Raw genomic sequence first — 19,886 nt, forward strand, 5'->3', positions numbered from 1 at the left:
ATGCCTGATGGCTCCATTCGCCGCCGTAATCGGCGGGCCCTTCGTCTGGTTCCACGCTCGCTACGAGATCATGCACCGGTGCCATGCCCCCCTGTTGTCCCTGATGTTGACTTTGTTGAGCTTCCTGCCACTCTGCCTCTTCCTCTCTGGCCCGTGGCCAGCCCCATTCCTCAGCCGGTGGATCCTGACCCACCCTTGAGACGGTCAACCCGAATTCGTCGCCCACCTGATAGACTTGACTTATGAGCCTGTTAGCACATTGGACTCACTGAATTGTTTTACAGTACTGTTAACGAGTTTCTTTTCTTGTCGTTCATTGTTCCAGAGGTTTTCTCTCGTCGTTTGCTGATTGCATTTGTTCTGTCATTGGTACAACCTTGTTGCTCTGTTGCACCTGACACCTTCCTCTGTATATAGTTCAGCCTCATGTACATGTTGTAAATATTGCACACACATACTCAGATGCACTCAGTACACATTTCTATTTATTAGCACGTAGGCACATATCCTTGTGAAAGGGGGGATGTCATGATATCCACATCAGCATATCATGGTGCAATCACACACACTGATGGACAGGCAGTTGGACCAACCAGCACACACATAACATCGCAGCCAATCACCAGTGAGAGCACACGCACTATAAAACAGGGAACACCACAGTTCCCGCTCATTCTACCAGGAGGTAGCTCAGAGCACAGAGCTCACAGCGTGCCACTCAGACATACACCATGTGCTGAGTGCCTCACTAAGATAGTGATAGGGCTGGGTCCACAGGTTAGCTGGTGAAGCACGTACCCAAGCCAGTAGTTAGTTGTTACTGTTGATTAGACAATAAAACAGAGTTGTACCGTCTACAGCCGTGTTGGATCATTTGTGCATCGGAACGCCCAACACGACAGGGGCATGGCCTTCAAGTGACACGCTGAGGCCGTCCTGACGGCTTGCGGCACGCGCCGCGATGATGCCGTTTTGGAGTGGGTGGAGCATACCAAACCTACGTCAAACAGGCTCCGCCCCCAATTTCGGCATCAAAAGGGATTCTCTGCCCGATCGCCGATTTATGAAATCGGCAGCGGGGAATGGAAAATCCCGCCGTATGTCTTTCAGACAACCAGTCGGAGAAGGGAATTGGCACACTGTATGAAGACAGCATGCCCAATGGTACAAAATAAAGCATTAGTCACTGTATATGGTTACAGGCCAGAAATCATTCAAATTAAATTATCCATCTTCTTGTTTTTTGATTTTGATGGGAACAGTGCAGGGCAAGTCAGTTGCCCCTGGGCCGGGAAACCTGAGGACTTTTATCACCCTGACCAGCAGCCTGCATTGGGAAGCTGATGTATTCCTGTCTCCTGGCTAACAGACCATCTGCTTGATGGCCATACAGACAGCAAACTGACTGACTGCTAATGCCACCTGTTACAGGCTGACATAAGCCTGTAGCTGAGAACTGTATGGTTCTTCAGACCCACAGACTGCTGTGGTGCCCTGGCGTTTAGCTGCAATTCCTGCTGTAATAGATGACGGTCAGTGACTGCCTGTGGAAATGCAGACTCCTCACATATTGATCCTTCATCAGCTGTGACATTCTGTCCCAGAAAACTTGTTCTGTTTCCTTTGCCCATGCCTTGTGCAAACAATGCAAGCCCACTTCTTCGAGATTTTGCAGGCCTGCGCTTCCATCCGTGCTGTTTCCGCTGGTGCGACAATGGCAATCCCACTGGCTGAACACCGGAAAAATATGGATGTCAATGCGTTAAAACTGTAACTGTAGCCAACTGCAGTGTGAAAATCTGCACAAACTCTAAAGCAGCCAAAACGGTTCAAAAAATCCTCAGCCACCTAAAAAGGGCTTTTCCAAAACTTACATAATGGAGGTGAGCATTCCTTTAGTATCATTCATCCATGGGATATAGGCATCACTGGCAAGGCCAGTATTAATTGTCCATCCCGAATTGCCTTTGAGGAAGATGGTGGTGAGCCACCTTCTTGAACTGCTACAGTCTTTGTAGTGAAGGTAAACCCATAATTCTGTTCCCTGATTGTGGTGTTGCCATGGGGAACACAGTAATCAGAGTTGACTTTGAAAAAAATTTAAACAAGTCTACTCGGGATGTTTACAGTGGGGGAATTCAGTGATGGTAATGCTACTGACTGTCAAGAAGAAATGGTTAAATTCTCTTTTTATTGGAGAAGGTTATTGCCTGGTTTTGTGTGGCATGAATGTTACTTGCCACATATCAGCCCAATCCTGAATGTTGTCTAGGTCTCATTCCACAAGGGCACAGACTGCTTCATTATTTATGGAGTTGCAAAATGGAACTGAGCACTGATCATCCTCAATTTTGTTTGGGGGGGGAAGGTCATTGATGAGGACATTGAAAATGGTTGTGCCTAGGAGACACAACCCTGAGGAACCCCTGCAGTGGTGTCCTAGGCCCAAGATGATTGGTCTCCAAGAGCCACAACCATCTTCCTTTCTGCTCGGTATCATTACAGCCTACAGTAGCCCCTCATTTCCGGTAGCATCGGTTTAGCCAGAATTCCTTTGTGCCACACTCAGTCACCAACTAATGTGATGCCAAGGGCAGTCACACTAGTTTCACCCCTGGAATTCCGCTTTTTTGCCCAAGGCCGTACTGAGGTCTGGAATGGAATGGCTTGGTGGAACCCAAACTGAGGATTGGTGAGCAAGTTGATGTTGAGGGCTATCAAATATATCAACACCCTCCAACATTTTGCTGATGATTGAGAGTGGATGTTGGTGAAATGGTAGTATTATAGCTATACTGGAACAGCTTGGCTAACTTTGCAGCTAGATTTGGATTACCAGTCTTTTTTTTTGTGGAAAATATATTTATTCAAATTTTGCAACAAATTTTCAACAAACCGCCCCCCCCCCAACAAGAAACAGAAACAAAAACACAACAAGCAGAAATTATACATTGGATTTCCCCCAAATACAATAACGCCCCATATAACAGTAGAAAACACATAGGGAACCCCCCCCCCGTCCCTGGGTTGCTGCTGCTGCTTACCTCCTCCTAACGCTCCGCGAGATAGTCTAGGAACGGTTGCCACCGCCTGAAGAACCCCTGCGCAGACCCTCTCAAGGCAAACTTTATCCTCTCCAGCTTGCTGAACCCTGCCATGTCATTTATCCAGGCTTCCACACTAGGGGGCTTCGCATCTTTCCACAGTAACAAAATCCTCCGCCGGGCTACCAGGGACGCAAAGGCCAGAATACCGGCCTCTTTCGCCTCCTGCACTCCCGGCTCGTCCGATACCCCAAATATCGCCAACCCCCAACTCGGCTTGACCCGGGCATTCACCACCTTGGACATAGTCCTCGCAAAACCCCTCCAGAGCCGGGCACGACCAGAACATATGGACATGATTTGCTGGGCTCCCCGAGCATCTCCCACATCTGTCCTCCACCCCAAAGAACCAATCAACTTCGCCCCTGTCATATGCGCTCTGTGAATAACTTTAAACTGTATTAGGCTGAGCCTGGTGCAAGAGGAGGAAGAATTAACCTTACTCGGGGCATCAGCCCACAGACCCTCATCTATCTCCTCCTCCCACTTGCCCTTTAACTCCTCCACGAGGCCTCCTCCTCTTCCTGCAGCTCCTGGTAAATCGCCGAAACCGTGCCTTCTCAAACCCGTACACCCGAAATCACCCTGTCGTGAATCCTACGTGCTGGAAGCAGCGGGAATTCCCTCACCTGCCGCCTCACAAACGCCCTCACTTGCATGTACCTGAAAGCGTTTCCCGGGGGTAGCCCAAACTTCTCCTCCAGCACCCCTAGGCTCGCAAACGTCCCATCGATGAACAGGTTCCCCATTCTTCTAATCCCTGCCCAATGCCAGCTCCGAAACCCCCCCCCCATCCATCCTTCCCGGGACGAACCGATAATTCTCCCGAATTGGGGACGAAACCGAGGCTCCTACCTCGCACCTGTGTCACCTCCACTGCCCCCAGATCTTCAGCGACGCCGCCACCACCGGACTCGTGGTGTACCTTGTCGGCGAGAGCGGCAGTGGTGCCGGCACCAGCACCCTCAGGCTCGTGCCCACACAGGACGCCATCTCTAGCCTCTTCCACGCCGCCCTCTCTCCCTCCATTACCAACTTTCGGATCATCGCCACATTGGCTGCCCAATAATAGCCACATAGATTCGGCAGTGCCAGCCCCCCCCCCCCCCCCCCCCCCCTCTCCCCCCCTGTCTCTTGTCCCTGCTACACTCCAGAAACACCCTCTTCACCCTCGGGGTCTTATTCGCCCATATAAATCCCATGATGCTCCTGCTTACCCGTTTGAAAAAGGCCTTGGGGATCAAAATGGGAAGGCACTGGAACACAAAGACAAACCTCGGAAGGACCGTCAGTTTGATCGACTGCACCCTACCCGCTAGTGAGAGTGGCAGCATATCCCATCTTTTAAAATCCGCCTCCATCTGCTCCACCAGCCGTGTCAAATTGAGCTTGTGCAGGGCCCCCCAACTCCTAGCTACTTGGATCCCCAGGTACCGAAAGCTCCTTTCCGCCCTCTCCCCCCCCCCCCCCCCCCCCCCCCCCCCCCCCCCCCCGAACCAATCCCCTCCATTTCCTTGACTCCCTCAGTGCCATGGCCAGCGGCTCAATTGCCAGTGCAAACAACAAGGGGGATAAGGGGCACCCCTGCCTCGTCCCCCGGTACAGCCGAAAGTACTCCGACCTCCGCCGGTTCGTAGCCACACTCTCCACAAGGGCTCTATATAGCAGCCTGACCCAACTGATGAACCCCTCCCCAAACCCAAACCTCCGCAACACTTCCCAAAGATACCCCTACTCCACCCGATCAAAGGCCTTCTCCGTGTCCACAGCTGCCACTACCTCCGCTTCCCCCTCCATCGAAGGCATCATAATTACATTAAGGAGCCTCCGCACATTGGTGTTCAGCTGCCTATCCTTCACAAATCCCGTCTGGTCCACCATGAATTACCCCGGGACACTGTCCTCAATTCCCTACCCTTCACAAATCCCGTCTGGTCCTCCTGAATCAGCCCCGGGACACAGTCCTCAATTCCCGTGGCCAGAACCTTCGCCAGCAACTTAGCGTCAACATTGAGGAGCGAGATCGGTCTATACGACCCACATTGCAATGGATCCTTGTCCCGCTTCAGAATCAAAGAAATCAGCGCCCTGGACATTGTCGGGGGCAAGGTCCCCCCCCTCCCTCGCCTTATTAAAAGTCCTCACTAGCAACGGGCCCAGCAGGTCCATGTATTTCCTGTAAAATTCAACTGGGAACCTATCCGGCCCCGGGGCCTTCCCCGCCTGCATGCTCCCCAATCCTTTAACCAGCTCCTCCAGCCCAATCGGCGCCCCCAAACCAGCCACCTGCTCCTCCTCCACTGTCGGGAACCTCCGCTGATCTAGGAATCATCGCATCCCCTCCTCCCCCGCTGGAGGGTCAGACCTGTACAGATCCCCATAGATGCCCCTAAATACCTTGTTTACTCTCACCGCACTCCGCACCGTATTCCCCCCTATCCCTAACTCCACCAATCTCCCTCGCTGCCTCCCTCTTACGAAGCTGATGTGCCAGTATCTGACTCACCTCCTCCCCCTACTCATACGCCGCCCCTGATAGTCATCAGGTCGAATTCCGTCTGGAGGTTCCGTCGCTCCCTAAGTAGCCCCTCCTCGGGGGCCTCTGCATAACTCCTGTCCACCGTTAAAATCTCCCCCACCAACCTCTCCCTCTCCCTCCTCTCTCTCTTCTCCCTGTGGGCCCTAATGGAGATTGGCTCTCCCCTGACCACCGCCTTCAATGCCTCCCAGACTACCCCCACCTGCACCTCCCCGTTGTCGTTGGCCTCCAAGTATCTTTCAATACACCCCCGCACCCGCCCGCACACCCCCTCATCCGCCAACAGTCCCATATCGAGGCGCCACAGTGGGCTCTGGTCCCTCTCCTCCCCCAACTTCAGCTCCACCCAATGCGGGGCGTGGTCCGAGATGGCTATGGCCGAATATTCCGTCCCCTCCACTCTCTGGATTAGCGCCCTACTCAAGATGAAAAAATCTATCCGGGAGTAGGCTCTATGGACATGGGGAAAAAAGGAAAATTCCCTGGCCAGTGGCCTGGCAAACCTCCATGGATCCACTCCCCCCATCTGGTCCATAAACCCCCTCAGAACCTTGGCCGCAGCCGTCCTCTTACCCGTCCCTGACTTAGAACGGTCCAGTGCTGGGTCCAGCACCATGTTGAAGTCCAACCCCCCCCCCCCATTATCAAGCTTCCTACCTCCAGATCCGGAATCCGACCCAGCATGCATTTCATAAATCCGGCATCATCCCAATTCGGGGCATATACGTTCACCAGTAGCACCCGCATCCCCTGCAACCTACCACTCACCATCACATATCGACCTCCATTATCCGCTACAATATTCAGTGCCTCGAACGACACAAGCTTCCCCACCAGTATTGCACCCCTCTGTTCTTCACATCCAGCCTTGAATGAAAGACCTGCCCTACCCATCCCTTTCTCAGCCTAACGTGATCTGCCATCTTCAGATGCGTCTCCCGGAGCATAACCACGGCTGCCTTCAGTCCCTTTAAGTGCGCAAACACCCGGGCCCGCTTTACCGGCCCGTTCAGGCCCCTCACATTCCAAGTTATCAGCCGGATCAGGGGGCTATTTCCCCCCCCCCCCCGCCGACTAGCCATCTCCTTTTCTAGGCCAGCCATGTGCCCACGTCTCTTGCACCCTCCAGTCCCCAGGCGGCGGACCCCCGCCCCGTCTACCTCTCCTACTTCCAGCTCCCCTTTGGTCAGTGCAGCAGCAACCCAGTTCCCACCCCCCCCCCCCCCCCGCTAGATCCTCATCTAGCTATTTTGCTCCCCCCATGACACTCCCGTACGTCAGCTGACTCCTGCTGACCCCAGCCTCTCCCGCCATTCCATCGACCCGCCATTCCATCGACCCCCCCAGTGCGAGAATCCCCCCACCCCTTGGCAATCCGTGTGCGCTCCTCTCCAGCACCCCCTGCCCCCATCCTTCCCTAACGTGGGGAAAAAAGCCCGTGCTTTCCGTCTTGAGCCAGCCCCGCCCCCTCTGGCGCAGCTCCTTTTTTGCGGCCTTACCCCAACTCCCCATCCCCGCCCCCCCCCCCCCCCCCCCCCCCCCCCATGATAAACCCTCAGTTTGAGTCCAACTTTTCAGACTGGATAAAGTTCCATGCCTCATCAGGCATCTCAAAATAATGGTGCCGATCTTGGAACGTGACTCACAATCGCGCTGGCTGCAGCAGCCCGAACTTCACCCCCTTCCGATGGAGAACCGCCTTAGCCCGGTTAAAACCAGCCCTCTTCTTAGCCACCTCCGCACTCCAATCCTGATTCGGATCTCCTTGTTCTCCCACCTGCTGCTCCGTTCTTTTTTAGCCCATCTCAGGACGCACTCTCTGTCCATAAAGCGGTGGAACCTCACCACTACAGCCTTGGCGGCTCGTTGGCTTTGGGTCTCCTTGCCAGGACCCGATGAGCCCCATCCAACTCCAGGGGCCTCGGGAAAGCTCCCGCGCCCATCAGCGAATTGAGCATCGTGCCCATATATGCCCCGGCATCGGGCCCCTCCACTCCTTCAGGGAGACCCAGAATCTGAATATTTTTCCTCCTCGACCTATTCTCCAGGTCCTCAAATTTTTCCTGCCACCTCTTGTGCAGCGCCTCGTGCACCTCGACCTTCACCGCCAGGCCCAAGATCTCGTCCTCGCCTCCCGGATCGCCGCCCTTTGGGCCTTCTGGGTCTCCACAAGCTTCTCAATCGACGCCTTCATTGGCGCGAACATTTCTGCCGTCAGCTCCGCAAAGCAGCGTTTGAGGAACTCCTGCTGCTCCTGCGACCACTGCGCCCACGCTGCTTGGTTTCCACCCGCCGCCATCTTGCTTCTCCTCCCTCGCACTTTGCGCTGCACCAGAATCACTTTCTTAACCGCTCCACTCCTGGTCCAATCCATACAGTGCCGGGGGAACCTTGCTGTCACCTTCCCACACTGGGAGCCGTCGAACAATTGCCGTTAGGGCCCCTCTAAAGAGCCCAAAAGTCCATTCCTGGCGGGAGCTGCCGAACGTGCGACCTACCTCGGCATAGCCGCAACCGGAAGTCCCCGGATTACCAGTCTCGAGGACGACTGTCAGAATGTTGTTGGCACCATATCATTTGCTGCATCCAGTTCAATCAGTTGTGATGTGAAGTGAATTGAACTGCCTTAAATTGGAATCTATGATGGTGCAAGCCTCAGGAGGAGACCAAGATGGATAATCCACTTGGTCCTTCTGACCAAAGATGGTTTCAAACAGGTCAGCCATGTCTTATACACTCACTTCTTGGATTCCAACATTATTGAGGATGGGCATGCTTAGAGATTCTTCCCATTAGTTGTTCAATTATTTATTTTCTGAAATGTTTCTGCCCTGTTTTGCTGAATATGCATAAGAATGATCGAATCAGGGGTGGTGCAGTGGTTAGCACTGCTGCCTCACGGCGCTAAGTTCTATCCCCGCCCCGGGTCACTGTCTGTGTGGGGTTTGCACATTCTCCCCGTGTTTGGGTGGGTTTCACACCCACAACCCAAAGATGTGCAGGGTAGGTGGATTGGCCACGCTAAATTGCCCCTTAATTGGAAAAAAAATAATTTATTTGAAAAATAAGAATGATCGAATTAAATGCTTCCAGGCAACAGTTTTCCTGAAGGCTCTATAGAAGCTCAGGACTCCTATTTAAGTAGGCTAAGGAAGCACCTGGTATTTATTCCTGGTTGTGACCTGGACAGGGCAGCTGCAGTTCATGTGCACATCTAGTCCGGGGTGACCCACTGGTACATTATATGACTATTTAACGCTCAAAAAACCTGCGCAAAGGAATAGTTAGTTGTGCAGAACTTACATTTAACTGTCTGTCTCTCTAGAATGGTCTCCTGAAATTGTTGAGCTTTGTAAGAAGTATCAAAATGATGGTGTAGTGGGAATTGACCTAGCAGGAGATGAATTGACTAACGCTGAGACCTATCCAGGTCATATGGCCGCTTATGAGGTAGGATATCTATACTGATATTAACATTGCATTGTATTCCAATTTCCCTAATTACCAAACACAATGCTCCTCTCTTAATTTAATTTAGAATTGTGGAAAATAAGCATGGACTTTGCATTTGTTACTTACTTTCAGCCACTAACACTTCTATTTCATGTGTAAAAACATTTCGCTACTCTTACTCTACAAAAATAATGAAGAATCCTGGGAACCCTATAAATAAGAATAGTTGAAGTATTGACTTTCCAGTAATTTGTTTGGTACTTATTGTCGTAAGTACCCGAAAATGGTTGTTCCTTACTTAACCTGGGGGAATATCGTCATTGGTGGATTCCATTTGCCATTATCCTGGCTGGATAAAGTGAATGTGGTGAATAGAAATTCTTACCTTCACAGGAGGTAAGTTTATCCTTTTAAGAAAACACTTACCTTCACAGGAACAGGCCAGTCGATTTCAGCGGGAGCGGTGCGCAAGTGATTTTTTGGAGGTAAGTTTATCCTTTTAAGAAAACACTTGCCTTCACAGGAACAGGCCAGTCGATTTCAGCGGGAGCGGTGCGCAAGTGATTTCTGGGAGGTAAGTTTATCCTTTTAAGAAAACACTTGCCTTCACAGGAACAGGCCAGTCGATTTCAGCGGGAGCGGTGCGCAAGTGATTTCTGGGAGGTAAGTTTATCCTTTTAAGAAAACACTTACCTTCACAGGAACAGGCCAGTCGATTATCTTTTCTGTTTTATTTTTTTCGACCCACAGACTTCTGGGAGGCCCCCCCCCCCCCCCCCCAACCAATAAATTCTGGTGGAGAGGAAACCCGAGACACTACAGGTGTAGTGTCTCCCACCCGCCCTCCTCCTCTAACCTAATAATAAGACGCATTTGTGTGAGGTAAGTGCCATATTATATTATTATTATATTATATTATTAGCATTGTGCAGGTCAAGGTTCGGAGGTGGAGGAGCAGTCTCTGTCAGGGAGAGAACCTGAGAACATCTAAGACACTCCGAAGGTAAGTAAGTGATTTTTACTCATTTTTACTTTTATACCTTTTTCAAATTGTGTGTGTCGGGGGGAAACTGTAGTGACATCACAGAAAAGCTGTAGCCTGAGTGGCTGGTTGGGAATCTACACTAAATTAAAAAAATTAAGCATTGGTAACTAATTAAACATAATTACTTAATTATAATTTAGAGGGGTATCTAAGCCAGAGATCAGAGAGTACTATACTTAGCTTTCGCATTTCTATTAGAAATCTAGTGCTAGGAAACAGATAGTTAACAGTAACTTTGAAATTTTTAAAAAATATATATATTAAAAAAAAATGTTTTAACATTTTTTTTAATTTTAATTAATTGACGCAATGTCAGTTAGAGGGGTGCAGTGCTCTGACTGTGAGATGTGGCAGGTCTGGGAGGCTTTCAGCGTCCCGGATGGCTTCATCTGCAGAACGTGCACCCAACTGGAGCTCCTCACAGACCGCATGGTTCGGTTGGAGCAGCAATTGGATGCACTTAGGAGCATGCAGGTGGCGGAAAGCGTCATAGATCGCAGTTATGTAAATGTGGTCACACCCAAGGTGCAGGCAGAGAAATGGGTGACCACCAGAAAGGGCAGGCAGTCAGTGCAGGAATCCCCTGTGGTTGCCCCCCTCTCGAACAGGTATACCCCTTTGGATACTGTCTGGGGGGATAGCCTATCAGGGGAAAACAGCAGCAGCCAGAGCAGTGGCACCACGGCTGGCTCTGATGTTCAGAAGGGAGGGTCAAAGCGCAGAAGAGCAATAGTAATAGGGGACTCTATAGTCAGGGGCACAGATAGGCGCTTCTGTGGACGTGAAAGAGACTCCAGGATGGTATGTTGCCTCCCTGGTGCCAGGGTCCAGGATGTCTCCGAACGGATAGAGGGCATCCTGAAGGGGGAGGGCAAACAGGCAGAGGTCATTGTACATATTGGTTCTAATGACATAGGCAGGAAGGGGCATGAGGTCCTGCAGCAGGAGTTCAGGGAGCTAGGCAGAAAGTTAAAAGACAGGACCTCTAGGGTTGTAATCTCGGGATTACTCCCTGTGCCACGTGCCAGTGAGGCTAGAAATAGGAAGATAGAGCAGCTAAACACGTGGCTAAACAGCTGGTGTAGGAGGGAGGGTTTCCGTTATCTGGACCACTGGGAGCTCTTCCAGGGCAGGTGTAACCTGTATAAGAATGACGGGTTGCATCTAAACCGGAGAGGCATAAATATCCTGGCCGCGAGGTTTGCTAGTGTCACACGGGAGGGTTTAAACTAGTATGGCAGGGGGGTGGGCACGGGAGCAATAGGTCAGAAGGTGAGAGCATTGAGGGAGAACGAGGGAATAGGGACAGTGGGGCTCTGAGGCAGAGCAGACAGGCAGAAGTTGCTGAACACAGCGGGTCTGGTGCCTGAAGTGCATATGTTTTAATGCAAGAAGTATTACGGGTAAGGCAGATGAACTTAGAGCTTGGATTAGTACTTGGAACAATGATGTTGTTGCCATTACAGAGACCTGATTGAGGGAAGGGCAGGATTGGCAGCTAAACGATCCAGTATTTAGGAGTTTCAGGCGGGATAGAGGGGGATGTAAAAGGGGAGGCGGAGTTGCGCTACTGGTTCGGGAGAATATCACAGCTGTACTGCGGGAGGACACCTCAGAGGGCAGTGAGGTTATATGGGTAGAGATCAGGAATAAGAAGGGTGCAGTCACAATGTTGGGGTTTACTACAGGCCTCCCAACAGCCAGCGGGAGATAGAGGAGCAGATAGGTAGACAGATTTTGGAAAAGAGTATAAATAACAGGGTTGTGGTGATGGGAGACTTCAACTTCCCCAATATTGACTGGGACTCACTTAGTGCCAGGGGCTTAGACGGGGCGGAGTTTGTAAGGAGCATCCAGGAGGGCTTCTTAAAACAATATGTAGACAGTCCAACTAGGGAAGGGGCAGTACTGGACCTGGTATTGGGGAATGAGCCCAGCCAGGTGGTAGATGTTTTAGTAGGGGAGCATTTCGGTAACAATGACCACAATTCAGTAAGTTTTAAAGTACTGGTGGACAAGGATAAGAGTGGTCCTAGGGTGAATGTGCTAAATTGGGGGAAGGCTAATTATAACAATATTAGGCGGGAACTGAAGAACATAGATTGGGGGCGGATGTTTGAGGGCAAATCAACATCTGACATGTGGGAGGCTTTCAAGTGTCAGTTGAAAGGAATTCAGGACCGGCATGTTGCTGTGAGGAAGAAGGATAAATACGGCAATTTTCGGGAACCTTGGATAACGAGAGATATTGTAGGCCTCGTCAAAAAGAAAAAGGAGGCATTTGTCAGGGCTAAAAGGCTGGGAACAGACGAAGCCTGTGTGGAATATAAGGAAAGTAGGAAGGAACTTAAGCAAGGATCAGGAGGGCTAGAAGGGGTCACGAAAAGTCATTGGCAAATAGGGTTAAGGAAAATCCCAAGGCTTTTTACACGTACATAAAACGCAAGAGGGTAGCCAGGGAAAGGGTTGGCCCACTGAAGGATAGGCAAGGGAATCTATGTGTGGAGCCAGAGGAAATGGGCGAGGTACTAAATGAATACTTTGCATCAGTATTCACCAAAGAGAAGAAATTGGCAGATGTTGAGTCTGGAGAAGGGTGTGTAGATAGCCTGGGTCACATTGAGATCCAAAAAGACGAGGTGTTGGGTGTCTTAAAAAATATTAAGTAGATAAGTCCCCAGGGCCTGATGGGATCTACCCCAGAATACTGAAGGAGGCTGGAGAGGAAATTGCTGAGGCCTTGACAGAAATCTTTGGATCCTCACTGTCTTCAGGGGATGTCCCGGAGGACTGGAGAATAGCCAATGTTGTTCCTCTGTTTAAGAAGGGTAGCAAGGATAATCCAGGGAACTACAGGCCGGTGAGCCTTACTTCAGTGGTAGGGAAATTACTGGAGAGAATTCTTCGAGACAGGATCTACTCCCATTTGGAAGCAAATGGACGTATTAGTGAGAGGCAGCATGGTTTTGTGAAGGGGAGGTCGTGTCTCACTAACTTGATAGAGTTTTTCAAGGAGGTCACTAAGATGATTGATGTAGGTAGGGCAGTGGATGTTGTCTATGTGGACTTCAGTAAGGCCTTTGACAAGGTCCTTCATGGTAGACTAGTACAAAAGGTGAAGTCACACGGGATCAGGGGTGAGCTGGCAAGGTGGATACAGAACTGGCTAGGTCATAGAAGGCAGAGTGTAGCAATGGAAGGATGCTTTTCTGATTGGAGGGCTGTGACCAGTGGTGTTCCACAGGGATCAGTGCTGGGACCTTTGCTCTTTGTAGTATATATAAATGATTTGGAGGAAAATGTAACTGGTCTGATTAGTAAGTTTGCAGACGACACAAAGATTGGTGGAATTGCGGATAGCGATGAGGACTGTCCGAGGATACAGCAGGATTTAGATTGTTTGGAGACTTGGGCGGAGAGATGGCAGATGGAGTTTAATCCGGACAAATGTGAAGTAATGCATTTTGGAAGGTCTAATGCAGGTAGGGAATATACAGTGAATGGTAGAACCCTCAAGAGTATTGAAAGTCAAAGAGATCTAGGAGTACAGGTCCACAGGTCATTGAAAGGGGCAACACAGGTGGAGAAGGGAGTCAAGAAGGCATACGGCATGCTTGCCTTCATTGGCCGGAGCATTGAGTATAAGAATTGGCAAGTCATGTTGCAGCTGTATAGAACCTTAGTTAGGCCACACTTGGAGTATAGTGTTCAGTTCTGGTCGCCACACTACCAGAAGGATGTGGAGGCTTTAGAGAGGGTGCAGAAGAGATTTACCAGAATGTTGCCTGGTATGGAGGGCATTAGCTATGAGGAGCGGTTGAATAAACTCGGTTTGTTCTCACTCGAACGACGGAGGTTGAGGGGCGACTTGATAGAGGTCTACAAAATTATGAGGGGCATAGACAGAGTGGATAGTCAGAGGCTTTTCCCCAGGGTAGAGGGGTCAATTACTCGGGGGCATAGGTTTAAGGTGAGAGGGGCAAGGTTTAGAGTAGATGTACGAGGCAAGTTTTTTACACAGAGGGTAGTGGGTTCCTGGAGCTCGCTACCGGAGGAGGTGGTGGAAGCAGGGACGATAGTGACATTTAAGGGGCATCTTAACAAATACATGAATGGGAATAGAGGGATACGGACCCAGGAAGTGTAGAAGATTGTAGTTTAGTCGGGCAGCATGGTCGGCACGGGCTTGGAGGGCCGAAGGGCCTGTTTCTGTGCTGTATATTTCTTTGTTCTTTGTTCTTTACAACGGTGCCTATGGCCCTGATATTTACCAGGAGGCCGAGCGGGTACAGGTGAGGTACCTATGGTGCTTGTCAAGTTTCTTTTTGAAAGCCATGATTGAAACTGCCTCCGCTATAATTTCAGACAGCGCACTCCAGATCATAACCAGTCACTCGCTGTGTTTATTTAAAAAAAAGGTTTTCCCCATGAAGTGTTTAGTTCTTTGGCCAATCAACATTAAATCTGTGTCCTCTAGCTTTCGACCCTTTCACCAATGGGAATGGTTTATTTCTCTCAATAAAAACACTAAACAGGCAAAGGCACAAAGAGGGCAGGTAAAAAGGAAATGCACAAATGTGGTTGGTTGAAATGTGTCCAACTGCTTTACTTTAGAAATTTGGTTTGTGATGGTTTTATTTTTCTTTAAATATTTTTTATTCTCCTTTTCACATTTTCTCCCAAACTTACACCCAACAATAATCAGTAACAATTGTAATGTCAATCCTATATCAATAACAACAATCCCATCCTCCCACCAATTCCCAGACATTTGCCCGCATGTTCACCTAAACAAATGACAAAAAGGAATCGGGAATCACCCATAGTCACCATTAACACATACAGCCCCCCCAATCCCGTTGGCGGTTAGGAGGGGTTATTGGGCTTCGGGGATGGGGTGGAAGTGAGAGTTTAAGTGGGTCGGTGCAGATTCGGTGGGCCGATTGGCCTCCTTCTGTATTGTATGTTCTATGTTCTAACCCCCCTAATGTTCGATGTGATCCAATTCTCGAAAGTGCATAATGAATAACGCCCATGAATTGTAGAACCCCTCCATCCTTCCCCTCCATTCAAATTTGACCTTTTCAAGTGTTAAGAATTCCAGCAGGTCCCCCCCCTGCCACGCCAGGACACAGGGTGGAGAGGTTGATCTCCACCCTAACAGGATCCGCCTTCGGGTGATCAACGAGGCGAAGGCTACAACATCTGCCTCCGCGCCAGTTTCCAACCCCGGCTGGTCCGACACCCTGTCCGTCCGTCCCCTCCCCCCCCCCCCCCGCAATGTTCACATCTTCTACCCCCTCAAAGAGCCGCTCATCCTTGCCCTTGTAAAGTGTGCTCTATACACCTCCTTCAGCCCCATACTCCACACGAGGTGGAGGCGTTCAACTTCCGGAGCACCTCCTACCAGAACCCCTCCTCCGCACCCTCTCCCAACCCAACTCTTCTTCCCACTTTGCCTTGATCCCTTCTAGCGGCACCTTCTCCTCCTCCAAAATAGCCCGTACACCACCGATACTACTCCCTTCTCCAGTCCCCCTGTCGTCAGTACCTCCTCCAGCAATGTGGAAGCTGGTTCTACTGGGAAGCTCTGTATCTCCTTTCTGGCAAAGTCTCGAACCTGCATGTGTCTAAATATTTCCTCCTGCTCCAGCCCATACTTTGCTCCCAGCTCCTTCAATCCCACAAAACGACCCCCAAGGAACAAATCTTTTAGTGTCCTAATTCCTTTCTCCTCCCATCTCCGAAAATTTCCATCCCACTTCCCTGACTCAAATCTATGGTTCCCCCGAATCGGCATTTCCCTTGACCTTGCCCCCAACCCGAAGTGCTGGCGAAACTGCCCCCAAATTCTCAACGAAGCTATTACTACCGACTCCCTGAGTATCTCCCCTGGGCCATCGAGAGCGGCGCTGTCACTCGCGCCTTCAATCCCGACCCCCGACACAAACTCTCCTCCATTCTGACCCATTGTGAGTCAACCCCTCTGACCCAGCTCCGTACCTCCTCCACATTCACCGCCCAGTAATAATACACCAGGTTCGGAAGACCCAAACCCCCTGCCTGCCTTCCTCTCTGTCGTAGCACCTTTCTAACTCTGGCCACCTTCCCTCCCCATATGAACGAGGTAATCATCCTTTCAATCTCTCAAAAAAATGCCTTTGGCAGGAAAATCGGCAGGCATTGGTTTGTAATGGTTTTATGTTGGCTTTTATTTTTGTAACATTTGGTGATCAAGGGAAGGTAAGATGTGAGACTTTTGATGACTATTAAATTGGGCTCAATAAGGTACCACATAAAAGGCTACTCAATAAGATAAGAACCCATGGTGTTAGGGGTAGTATATTAGCAATGATAGAGGATTGGCTAACTAATAGAAGACAGAGAGTTGGGATAAAAGGATCTTTTTCAGGACGGCAACCAGTAACTAGGGGAGTGCTACAGTGCTGAGGCCGCAATGATTTACAATATGTATTAATGACTTGAACAACGGAAGTAAATGTACTATTGTCCAAGTTTGTGGATGACGCAACAATAGGTGGGAAAGCAAGTGGTGAGGTTGACACAAAGAGGGTAAAAGCTTGAGGGTAAAAACTGAGCAGATTGAATGGGTAAAAACTTAGCAGATTGAATGTAATGTAGGAAAATGTGAAGTTATGCACTTTGGTAGAAAGAGTAAAGGAGCGGGATATTATTTAAATGGATAAAAACCGCAGAAGCTGCAGTGCCGAGGGATTTGGGGGTCCTTGTGCATAAATCAGAAACAGCTAGCATGCAAGTTCAGCAGGTAATAGGGAAGGTAAATTAATGTAGATCTTTAGTTCAGAGGGAAGAGGGCATAAAAATAGGAAGTCCTTGCTTAAACTATACAAGGCATTCGTTAGACTGCACCTGGAATACTGTGAACAGTTTTGTTCCCCTTAGCTAATGAAAGATATACTGGCATTGGATGAAGTCCAGAGAAGGTTTATTGGGTTGATCCCAGGTATGAGGGAATTTTCTTATGAGAAGAGGTTGGTTCAGTTGGGTCTATACTCGATGGAGTTTTGAAGAATGAGAGGTGACCTTATTGAGACATATAGGATTCTTGGGGGCTTGACAGAGTAGATGCTGAGAGGTTGTGAGAGAGTCCAAGACCAAAGGGTATAATCTCAGAGTAATGGGTTGCCCATTTAAGACATGATGGAGAGGAATTTCTTATGAGGCTAGTGATCTGTGGAATTCTTTACCAGAGAGAGCTGTGGAGGCTGGATTGTTAAGTATGTTCAAGGCTGAGATAAACAGATTTTTAATCAGTAAGGGTATCGAGGGTTATGGGGATAAAGTGGGAAAGCAAAGCTGAGGATTATATCAGATCTGTCATGATCTCATTGAATGGCAAAGCAGACTCGATGGGCTGAATGAACTCTTCAGCTCCAACATCTGCATTTACTGGAATCCCAATTGATTAGCCACTTGCAAACAGGCTTGTTTCGGCTGCTTCCACCATTCATCCTATTTTTCCTTCAGCTGGTTGCCATATAACTGGTGGCCAGGGCCATGCTATTATGATGGTGAAATTGTCCAGCATGAAACAGACAATACCAATCTTGGCATGCGTTTTGTCGAGTTGTACGGTTCCTTCAGGGTGGCCCAGACTTCAGAAGCATTGTTTCCGCATGTTAATGATCTCTATCACATTTCTTGTGGCAGCATGCTTTTTGTTTATGCATGTTGCCCAAATGAGTGTGGGTTATGCACTGTAAGTCATGAGTGATGTTGCCAAAGTCCTTTTTGCCCAGTAGCCATCCTCTAGTTTTGTTGTGGTGGCTCAAATGCAGATGGCATATCTGACCGTCACAGAATGCAGGTGCCAGGATACTGGGTCTATCTTGCCTCATACGCTGTGTATGGCTGTGAGTGGAATCCCTATTTAGTTCAGTACATCTCAGTTGAATAATGGAGCTGGGTTTGATGACCCTTTGTTCACTCATTCCAAGATAGGAGCATGTAAAATAAAGCAAGTGGCCTGCCCAATGCCTTGCCACACACCTATCCATCTGTAACCTATCTCACATATTTATGGTGGGCAGGAAATGCATCAGCCATCTCTGCACAACATATCTCCACACAAAATCCAGACTATGGTGTTTGCAAAGTGACATTTGCAAACCGTACTATAGCCTTTGGGTTCATGCATGAAGAGGTACTGGATGAGCACCATTGCCTGTGAACCCAATCCAAGCATAAATCAACAATAAATGTGACCAGTGGTGTGCCTCAGGGATCGGTGCTGGGTCCACTGTTATTTGTGATTTATATTAATGATTTGGATGAGAATTTAGGAGGCATGGTTAGTAAGTTCGCAGATGACACCAAGATTGGTGGCACAGTGGCTAGTGAAGAAGGTTATCTAGGATTGCAACGGGATCTTGATCAATTAGGCCAGTGGGCCGACGAATGGCAGATGGAGTTTAATTTAGATAAATGTGAGGTGATGCATTTTGGCAGATCGAATCAGGCCAGGACCTACTCAGTTAATGGTATGGCGTTGGGGAGAGTTATAGAACAAAGAGATCTAGGAGTACAGGTTCATAGCTCCTTGAAGGTGGAGTCGCAGGTGGACAGGGTGGTGAAGAAGGCATTCGGCATGCTTGGTTTCATTGGTCAGAACATTGAATACAGGAGTTGGGACGTCTTGTTGAAGTTGTACAAGACATTGGTACGGCCACACTTGGAATACTGTGTGCAGTTCTGGTCACCCTATTATAGAAAGGATATTATTAAACTAGAAAGAATGCAGAAAAGATTTACTAGGATGTTGCCGGGACTTGATGGTTTGAGTTATAAGGAGAGGCTGGATAGACTGGGACTTTTTTCCCTGGAGCGTAGGAGGCTTAGGGGTGATCTTATAGAGGTCTATAAAATAATGAGGGGCATAGATAAGGTAGATAGTCAACATCTTTTCCCAAAGGTAGGGGAGTCTAAAACTAGAGGGCATAGGTTTAAGGTGAGAGGGGAGAGATTCAGAAGGGCCCAGAGGGGCAATTTCTTCACTCAGAGGGTAGTGAGTGTCTGGAATGGGCTGCCAGAGGTAGTAGTAGAGGCGGGTACAATTGTGTCTTTCAAAAAGCATTTAGATAGTTAGATGGGTAAGATGGGTATAGAGGGTTATGGGCCAAGTGCGGGCAACTGGGACTAGCTTAATGGTAAAAACTGGGCGGCATGGACTGGTTGGGCCGAAGGGCCTGTTTCCATGCTGTAAACTTCTATGATTCTATAACACCAGCTGAACAGGAAACATGTAATATGATGAGATTTAATACTGTGCGATTTAAAAAAAAAAAAAAAAAAAAAAAAAAAAAAATTTAAATTCTTTTTTTTTGTTTCCCCTCCAGATGGCTGTGAAATATGGTATCCATCGTACTGTTCATGCTGGGGAATCTGGACCTGCGAAAGTGGTGCGTGAGGTAAGATGTTTGACAGAAGTTTTTACCTCTGATTTTATGATCAGGATACCAATCAGTGATTGAGTTTAAAATATGGAAGCTTGTTTCAACTGACTTTGAATTGTTTCTGTGGTCAATGTTTGTGATTATCATTGCAGTGCTTTTAGAATGCTACTCACAAGGAGAGACAATGACTTGTTCAGGAGCAAAGAATTTGTGATTTATTGCAGAAGCAAATACGACTTGAATTGCATTTTTTCCCATTTATAGTTGTGAATAAGTAAACATGGTGAAAAACATAATGGGCTGGATTCGCC

The 19,886-nt window shown here is 48.9% G+C and overlaps 1 protein-coding gene across 1 annotated transcript in view; it reads left to right on the top strand.

Annotated features, from left to right (window-relative positions):
• The window catches only part of LOC140385397 (adenosine deaminase-like), a 93,008-nt gene that overhangs the window by 33,137 nt on the left and 39,985 nt on the right, over positions 1–19,886 (top strand). Inside the window, exons 6-7 of the mRNA XM_072467506.1 lie at positions 8,969–9,093; positions 19,519–19,590. Of these exons, the coding sequence (XP_072323607.1) occupies positions 8,969–9,093; positions 19,519–19,590 (197 nt within the window). The remainder of the gene's footprint in view (positions 1–8,968; positions 9,094–19,518; positions 19,591–19,886) is intronic.

Source organism: Scyliorhinus torazame, chromosome 11 (genome assembly GCF_047496885.1).
Source record: "Scyliorhinus torazame isolate Kashiwa2021f chromosome 11, sScyTor2.1, whole genome shotgun sequence".
NCBI lineage: Eukaryota > Metazoa > Chordata > Chondrichthyes > Carcharhiniformes > Scyliorhinidae > Scyliorhinus > Scyliorhinus torazame.